Source organism: Sitophilus oryzae, unplaced genomic scaffold, assembly GCF_002938485.1.
Source record: "Sitophilus oryzae breed Bouriz unplaced genomic scaffold, Soryzae_2.0 scaffold_1193_pilon_pilon, whole genome shotgun sequence".
Classification (NCBI taxonomy): Eukaryota; Metazoa; Arthropoda; class Insecta; order Coleoptera; family Curculionidae; genus Sitophilus; species Sitophilus oryzae.
In genome coordinates, this window is record NW_022145830.1 from 758445 (window position 1) to 768287 (window position 9843).

The 9843-nt window shown below is 32.9% G+C and overlaps 1 protein-coding gene across 1 annotated transcript; it reads right to left on the reverse strand.

Moving 5' to 3' along the window:
* Positions 1–6569: 6569 nt before the first annotated feature.
* Positions 6570–7880, reverse strand: LOC115891748 (uncharacterized protein C01G6.5-like). The gene has a single exon (XM_030912298.1). The coding sequence runs from the start codon at positions 7878–7880 to the stop codon at positions 6570–6572; it is 1311 nt and encodes a 436-aa protein (XP_030768158.1).
* Positions 7881–9843: the final 1963 nt, after the last annotated feature.

The window sequence follows — 9843 nt, forward strand, 5'->3', positions numbered from 1 at the left end:
TTTAGAAATATTTTGACACCCTGGAAATACTACCACCGAGCACGTCATTGTTGCAACTTGCGATAATACGCCTGGCGGTGACCGCCTCATACTCTGTCAGATATTTAGCAATAAAATAAAGAAACCTGTTATTTTTAAGCTGTTATTTTAAGCTGTTTTTTATAAATAACTATAACAGTTTCAACTGATATCTAAAAATAACAGTTTTGTCCATTAGGGTGGATCGAAAAATCGAAGTTTTGAAAATTGTTTTGGAATTCTGCGCAAAAGTTGCTTCATCTTTTGCCCTCTACCGGGCTTTAAAAAAAGTAAAAAATACAAAAATATAAAATTTTGATTTTTAGCCAAAATTTCAGGTAATAAGTAACTTTTGTAGTTAGAAATAATATATCTTATTGAAATATGACATTTTAACCCGTGTACCCTATGTGTGTACTCAGTGTACCCTATGTACCAAGGTCAAACAATTTTTTTATAAATACTTACCCAAATATTTACACACTTTAACAAAGAGTTAAAAATGTGTCGAGCAGAGCACTTAGAGCAGTTTTTCGCTTGTTTAGCAATATTTTATGTATTCAGTATTGTTAAACAACCCAGAACTCACCACGGGGAGGTAATTGCTCGGCGAGTTCCATCCCACCCTCGTTCATCCATTTATTTTTGTTCACTTATTGATTGTAGTCTTTTTTGACTCAAATTGTGGCATAAGTTTGCGCGAATCTATTTTTATCTTTATAAAACTGTCTCTCTTTTGTATGCCTGCAACTGATAAAGATGCGTCGGTTACAAGTTTTATGCAACTCTCTACTGATTGATTGAGTGTGACAGGGAAATGCAGCGATGGCGATGATTATTTCAGAAGAACTAAAAATCATATTTTTCAAATCATCTACTTCCCAAGTTTGGAACAATGGGGGACAAGTTATTTCATTTTTTTGCCTATCAATTAGATCAACACAGTCATCTGCGTCAAAATTAATTTGTGGGATTTGTGGCAGACCAATCTTTGTAAAGGGCGTGCTAATTTTAATTCTAATTGAGAAATTGCACCATTTTTTTCCTGTATTCACGGTATCATATATACCGTATGATCAAAAAAAAACGGCGTCCAGTTGGCTGGGAAATGACGATCGATGACATTTCCCATATAAATTTACATATAAAATGACAGCGATCTTCATTTCCCAGCCAACTGGACGCCGTTTTTTCTCGATCATACGGTATATTTGACGCGTAATTTTTACGTTCCCTAGTCGCCAACCCTGTTATCGTTCGACACAACCCTGTTATCGCTCTGAGGAGGCGCTGTCAACATCGCTTCTGTCAACTCTCTCCGTGCTTAACCTCACTTTGTTTTGACGCTCTGTTGTATCCCAGCTTTTAGAAATGGTGATTATTTAAATTTTGCTGTATAATTTGAATCAGCTGCTATTTCGAGGCTACAGGTAAAGATAGTTGTTACCTTTTATAGATTCGATATTATTATTGAATATTTTTAGGGTAGAGTTACGGATGTCCCAACTTGTATTTGTATTTTACTGGCACGTTGGCGTCCCTTTTCTTTTGTCCTCCAGAATGTCACATGGAAGAAAGGACAGGTTGTTTATTATTTATTGAGCCCTCGGAAGTATTTCGAGGTAGGTTTATTTTGTTTATTAGACCTTGTTTGGTTTTAAACAAGAGTTTTATATTTTTAGGGTCCAGGGTACGGACTGTGTCCAAGGTGCGGACTGTGTCCAAGGTACGGACTGTGTCCAAGGTACGGACTGTGTCCAAGGTACGGACTGTGTCCAAGGTACGGACTGTGTCCACGGTTCCATCACATCCTACTGCTACTAGTTCTTCTAGGTTATATTCATTGCTTTCGAAGAAGTTCACAATACTTTGACAAATGCTTAGAGCCTATACAGAACTGGGAACTGTGGACCCAAAAATATAGAACCCGGCTCCTGAAATAAAGAAATATGTTCTTCAAGTACAGTTCTTCTGTGGGACTCGCCTTCAATATTTTCAATAATATAGGTTTTATCTTTCCTTCCGTCAAAATAAATGGCCTTCAAAGTTTCCGAGGAGTTTCGCTTAAAACTGTTCCTTGTTTGCTCTCTTGCTCTTCTCAGCTTACAACGATCTGTAATGTTTTTTTTTATCGTCTTTGGTAACAATTCCACGGTCGTGTAGCACTGCCGTTGCCACTGCTTCTGCAGATTTATCTGATAGTCCATAGCGGTCACAAACTTTAGCCAGGTAGGAAGTTTGACAAAAAATTTTGTACACTGGATTTTTCTCTTGATACTGTCATAGGAAGTGGAAGGCAATTCATGATCAATTTCTATATCTGTCGATGACTTTCGCTTTCTTGATAAATTGATGTTGCTTTCATGTTGGATGGATTATTGTAGTTCTTTCCGTTGCATATCTTTTTCTCTTCTGCTGGCCTTGTTTATCAGCTTTGAGGTTTCCATTATATCAATTTTCCCAATAACCATTTTTCTAAGCCCCCTCTGATCTATCAAAAAAACCTGTTCATTTTTAGGTACCTTTTTTCCTTTTCGCAAGAACATTGGTCAAAAAATTCGTATTTGCATGCGCTGTTATCAAACAGGCAAGCATTCTCGGTTTGAAATTCTTTTTTTCAATTTTTAACAGCCGGTAGAAGGCAGAAGACGTGATTTAATCAAAAATATTTAAATAAACTTTTTATCAACATTACTAAAGGTAACTTTTGGTAGATATTCCAAATTGATCTTTATAAAAAAAATTTTTTCATTTTTTAAGGGCTGGTAGAGGGCAGAAGATGTGATTTTATTAAAAAGTTGTAGTAACACTTTTTTATCAACATTACCAAAGGCAACTTTTCGTAGGTATTCCAAGTCGATGTTTTAAAAATTTTAAAATTTTGAGATTTACGATCCACCCTATTGTCCATTCTTCCAAGAAGGTAGAACGGTTCTGGTCTAGTAAGTAGAGTGTTCACTCCTTTTCTAACTAGATTGTTTGCTTTTTAATTGCCTTATATCCCTAACACACAAAATACTTTATTATCTTTGAATAACTTGTTCAGCTTCTCTAGGCATTCTTGACCAACTTCGAATTGATGGTTACTGAGTTGGTCACTTTTAATGCTGCTTGACTATCGAATAAGATGGTAATTTCTTGTTTCCGATAGTTCCTATCTAAGATAAGTTATACGCATCTTTCGATAGTGTAGATTTCTGCCGGAAGGATGCTGGATACCCGTTGGTACGAGGTATTAGTTATTCGAGTTCTGGCATACTTTAACTTAAGATGTTGTGAATTTAGAAATAAAGGTTATTTCTAAAAACTTTATTATAAAATTAAAATGGTGAAGAAATGAAGAAAAATTAAAAATCAACAATAAAAATAAAAGATTTAAATATGAAGCAGATATCAGGAGAAATATTAAAATAAAGGAAAACATTTAAATTTATTTAAAAATTTACAAAAATGGGCAACGAAAAATATTTCTCTTATATATAATATAATTTAACTAATCGTTTGTATACAGGGTTGTTCACCACATACGACACGGAGTATTGTAGCTAAACGATGAGATTTTTACAATTTGTAAGTTTTGGGTTCGATGAAGGACTATCTATTAGAGGTACAATTTAAAAATAATTTTACAAGATACAGAGTGTCCCAAATAAGTAAAAAATATCAAAGTTGTATTTTTTAAATGGAACACCCTGTATATTATTACGTTTTTAGCTTCTACGATTAAAATAAAGGTAAATTTGATTAATGCTTTGTGATAATTTGTTTTTGAAATATTTTCAATTTTGTGAAATTGCAGTAAAAATTTTAAGGCTTCATTTCTCCAAGGGTATCAAAGTTTTTAATACTAAATATTTACTGAAGTTTATTTACTGATCAGTTATTGTGTTGCAATAATAAAAGTAATACTACCTTATACAGAGTGTCTAAAAATTTATTTTAAATAATTATTAGCTTCAAACGGCAATAACTTGTTTAATTTAAATGGAACACCCTGTATATTTTTTCGAGAATCAGATGCACAATTTAATTGTCTATCAAATTATATTATACCATTTTTTACCTATCTCTTTAAGTTTCCGTAGAAAATGTATTTTCTTGTAATTTAGAACTTATTTATCAATATACCCATGGACTATTGACATTTTAGATTATTTTTAAAGATGTACCAAATTTTTAAAGAGTATAGATACTAATATTGTCGATATAATTCGTTTATTTCATTAAAAAATAAAAAAAAACTGTTTAAATATTTGTTAAAGAGGATCAGTTAATATGATTCCAGTATTCAAACAACATTAACTGACTGTTTGCTTTGATTAATAATAATTGCTCCAAATACTAAAAAACTGAATTTTGTATGGGCATTAGACAGTGTGATAAAAAGTAACACCTTAAAAATGATATTTCATTTTTTAATAAATGCTTATTTATAACTACAGAGACTTTAATTTGATAACTTATTATTATATTGATTTCTGACTCAAATCCACATTTATTTATAATAATTTAATAACGAACACAATTAAGTATGTAATTAATTAGTATATGGGCGCAAATAATGGTGTTATATTTAATTAATGGTATACTCTTTTATAAAGATTTAAATAGTTTTCTTTTTGCATACAAATGGGCTAGTAATATTATCGTTTTGCTAAAAACGATAATATTACTAGTCTGTACATTTTGTACATTTGTTGCTTTAAAAACAATCTAAAATGTCAATATTCCATGGATATATTGATAAATGAGGTCTAAATTATAAGAAAATGCATTTTCTACGAAAACTTGAAGGGATAGGTAAAAAGTGGTATAATACAATTTGATAGACAATTCAATTGTGCATCTGATTCTCCTAAAATATACAGGGCATTCCATTTAAATTAAAGAAGTTACTGCCGTTTGAAGCTAATAATTATTGAAAATAAATTTTTAGACACTCTGTATAAGGTAGTATTATTTTTATTATTGCAACACAGTAACTGATCAATAAATAAACTTCATTAAATATTTAGTATTAAAAACATTGATACCCTTGGAGAAATGAAGCTTTAAAATTTTTACTACAATTTCACAAAATTGAAAATATTTCAAAAACGGCAAGGTTTAAGTCAACCTTAATCAAATTTACCTTTATTTTAATCGTAGAAACTAAAAATGTAATAATATACAGGGTGTTCCATTTAAGAAAATACAACTTTGATATTTTTTATTTATTTGGGACACTCTGTATCTTGTAAAAATATTTTTAAATTGTAGCTCTAATAGTCCTTCAACGAACCCCAAACTTACAATTTGTAAAAATCTCATCATTTAGCTACAATACTCCGTGTCGTATGTGGTGAACAACCCTGTATATTAATGTTTCTTCTATGTGGTTATTATCTTCCTTTAATAAGTTACTACATTTATTCAAAAGATAAAAAATGTGTATGGCCCCTATATTTATAAACTAATAAGATAATCTAACAATTCATAAAATAATAATTTTACAAAATTAGACACAATCTTTATATAAAAATTAAGAAATACTGAAAAGTCATACTAATAAAATTGTGATAACAGACATATTGTATTATTAAAATATTAAAGAATGTCATTTTTAACGCGGTAATTCTTCGCCAAACTAAACAATGAATATATCTTTTTCCTCGTTCCCTTTTAAGGTTGAGTGGTCCTATACAGATAAGACGGCTTGAAAAGAAAATCTTGACACAAAAAATCGTCAAGGATAAATGAAGGAATGCTTTATTATTTCTTTTAGCCCCGAGAGAAACGTTTTTATTTCGGTTATAGCGATCTTTCTATGTTGAAATTAAAGGACATATTTGGAAACTTAACATCATATTTAATATTATTCTCTATAGATTGCATGAGAAATAAGGTGTACGAAAGTATGTATCAAAACTTCAAATAATTGAAATTTATCTTCATCCAGGACATTCAACTATATGTATAATTTAAACTGAAAGAGTTTTCCATTTTTCAATTTCCATTGTCTTTATTTATATTGCTTACACAACGTTTCGGTCGTCAAAAGTGCTACTGACATCAAGTGTATCTTTACTGGAGCCGAGCATTCACCGTGAATTTGTTGGGTGCCGTCAAGGCATGAGGTTTTCCACTAAGAACACCTGTATTACACCGTTTTATGAGTGGTTGCCATATTTTTATTTAAAGAGGCCGTAATCATTTCTAACAATAATAAAATCGTATAGGGGAGATTGCCCCAGTGCCGGACACCTAAGCTCTTTCCCTTCTATTTTTTTGAAAAAAAAGTCTACAAAAATTTAGACTGCCATTGGTAGAAGAAAACCTAATTAATATATGGTAGTAAATTTAAACCGATATGAATTCAAATAGACAGTGAAATTATAAATTTACGGCAGTATTGCTAATCACTTTGTAAAAAAAAACTGTTCCCAGTACCGGACAATATATATTTTGAATATTAAACCAGATAAATAAATTTACAAAGCTTTATTAGAACAGATAAACGAAGAGATTACAAGAAATAATACTACTCTTACTAATTCATACTTCTTAATAAGTTATTGTATGCAATGGTCACAAACAAAGTAAAGAATATTATCATTATCAGCACACTCTACATGAGCCCACCCATCACATCTTGAACATTGGACCCAGTCCTCCTCAAAAGTTTCACCGCAAATGATGCACTCGGTTTTGTTAGAAGCCTTTTCGTCTGTTTTCTTTTCTTCAGCTTCGTCTATTAGCTTTCGTTTAACAGATAGAAACTTTTCAGATTTGGTATTGATTTTGTGTTTTTTATTATTTCTTCGACTCTGTTTTGTTATACTTTGTTTTTTTAACTCGACCTGCTGTTTTACTTCTGCTTTGTCTTCAAGCATTTTTTTATATGGTGTAGAAGTTAATATTTCGCTTTTTTCTCCTTTCCTTTTCCTTGATATTATTTTTCTCTGTAGATCATCAGTAACTGGAGAAATCTGACTGATGGCATTTTGGAAGACTGTAGATGTGGAAGGAATTGCCTCATCGTCGACTGACTGAAAGAAGTTCATTGTTTTGTCGGTAAATGTGGAGATTTCCACTTTTTTTCCACTTTTTTCATTGTAAACTTCAGGTATGGAGGGAATCGAACCATCAATGATTGAAGATGAAATATTTGTTTCTTTATTACGAGATCGGGGCTTCAAACTTACGGTAAAACCAACAGAAGAAGAAGTTAGCAGTTCCGTTGATTTAATTGTGGAAATGGAGGGAACTATTTTGTCAAACGAAGTCTGGTTTAGAGATCCGGAGTCTAAGCTAGTAGACGGGGTTAGTGAATTGTTTTTAGGTTCATGGTTCTCTTGATTGTCGGCTTCTAATATTTTTGTAGTGTTTGAAGCAGGAAGAAAATCTAGTTCTGTAAAGATATTTTTGTTTAAGGGATATATCCCTGTACATTGAAACGCAGATTGTGCCAATTCCATTCTACAATTTTTTGAAAATGCAGTTCCAACTAAACCACTGATTTCTTGGACAGTTATTTTTAAGCCTAGTCTTCCGTATTTGCTCATCCAGACCTCACATGCTGCATTAAATGCACCTTTAAACGGTTTCATAATAGCTCTGTCCAAAGGCTGCAGTTTGTGTGTCGTGTGAGGGGGCAAACTTAGCATGTGAACGTGGTGTTCTTTTGCATATAAAATAACTTGCAGATCTTTATGTATGCTATGGCCGTCTAATATTAAAAGAATTGGGTTTTCGTCAGTCAGATTAACTCGATCCACGAATGCATTTAACCATTTTAAAAATCCTTGGACAGTTATCCATCCACTTGGATGAGCGACAAAAATGCTTCCAACCGGTGCATCTTTCGTAAGTTTAACATCCATTCTTTCCCTTGGAAAAAGAAATAAAGGTGGTATAAATTGGTCTCCTGTAGCATTGATACAAAGCATTACTATTATATTTTTCCCTCTTTCACCAGATATTAGTTTGCTGACCTGTTTTTTCCCCTTTAATGACAAAACCTTTAGTGCGTTAGAATGTACCACAGATACGCCGGTTTCATCGCAGTTAAAATCCTACTTGGGGAAAACGAATATTTCTCCATCAGGTTCCCCAGCTTCTCAAAAAAGGCCTCAACTTGTTTCTTGTTAAATCCTTGCGCTCTCTGAAGGCTAGTTGATTGGGCAGAACGCAACGAAAATTCTGGATGCCGGTTAATAAACCCACGATAAAATTTATTTCCTGCTGTCTTTTTTGTTTTACTAAATTGATGCTGTAATTTGAAATGCCCAGCGAGATCATATGCTAACGTTAAAAATTCCTTTTTGTTGACTGGTAAAAAACGATTATCCGAATCCTTAAGGTGTCCCGCTAGTTCATTTTCTAAGTCAACATTAAATGTATTTTCAAATCTTCCTAATGTAGGTGTCATTTTAACGGTATTTCCTTTTCGGAGAGTCGTGACCCTGTCTCCTAAAGAACTTTTAGGAACAGAGAAGTGGAACACTGCTTCTCTAATGCTATATTTCCCTGACAGTACATGGTCCACAGCCTTTTTCATGCTCGTTTCATCCCATTTTCCCTTTTGTTTATTTGGCATGATTAATATGCCTGAAACAACAAATAATAGTAATAATGACGGCTATAATCTGCCTATCACGATCAATTATTTTTTGTCCGGTACTGGGCAATGTAGGGGTGTCCGATACTGGGGAAATGTCAGCGAAAGATAAAATACGCATTGAACATAACCTAGAAATAATTTCGTCCGTTTGCGCATGTGGTTATAGTCCCCAATAATGTAAGTTGTTATATAAGTTATTAGTGAACTACTAAACTTACCTTTACGTATTATATAAGGGGCCTAAAGTTTACTCGAATCACTTGAAAACACCCACGTAAACACTTAATCACAAATATCTCGACAACGACATGAAATAAATGGAAATGGCGCGAAATATGTAACGTACATATAACGTTTTAAGTGATTTTAATAAGGAGTTAAAGCCAATTCATATGGAAACCAGAAAATCAAAAGTGTCCGGTACTGGGAACTGTCCGGCGCTGGAGCAATCTCCCCTAGTATATATCTTTATAATAAAATTATATAAGGATTCTTGCCACTTAACTGCTGATATAGAAATTTAATTCTACGCTGTGTTTGATTTGGGATCTGCCCAAGCTCACCTGATGATGAAGTAGGACTCCGAAACCGGTTGTGAGAGCAGGTTGATTCGCATTATGACAAACACAGCGTAGAATTAAATTTCTATATCAGCAGTTAAGTGGCAAGAATCCTTATATAATTTTATTATATTCCTATACTGCAAGAAATTTGATTTCTATTTTATAATTTGGCTTGCCTGAAAAAAAGCCTTTTACCATCCTTTTACTATCGATAGTTGCGCTTCTCGGTGGCACGAAAGTACTACCATTGCACGCAGGCCGCTATCTCCCGTTCGGGACTTAATATCTAACCGACACTTTCGGACAAGTCGGAATTAACTATCTCTGCGCTGTGGTTGTCATTTTGTGGATCTGCCCAAGCTCACCTGATGATGGAGTAGGGCTCCGAAATCGGTAGTGAGAGCAGGTTGATCCGCATTATGACAAACACAGCGTAGAATTAAATTTCTATATCAGCAGTTAAGTGGCAAGAATCCTTATATAATTTTATTATATTCCTATACTGCAAGAAATTTGATTTATATTTTATCTTTATAATATAAGATATAAACTCAGTAGTTTTAGGATTTAGTTTAGTTGACACTTGATAACGGTCAGTGATACTTCTGACCGAAACGTTGTGTAAGCAAAATAAATAAAGAGAATGGAAGTCCGAAACTC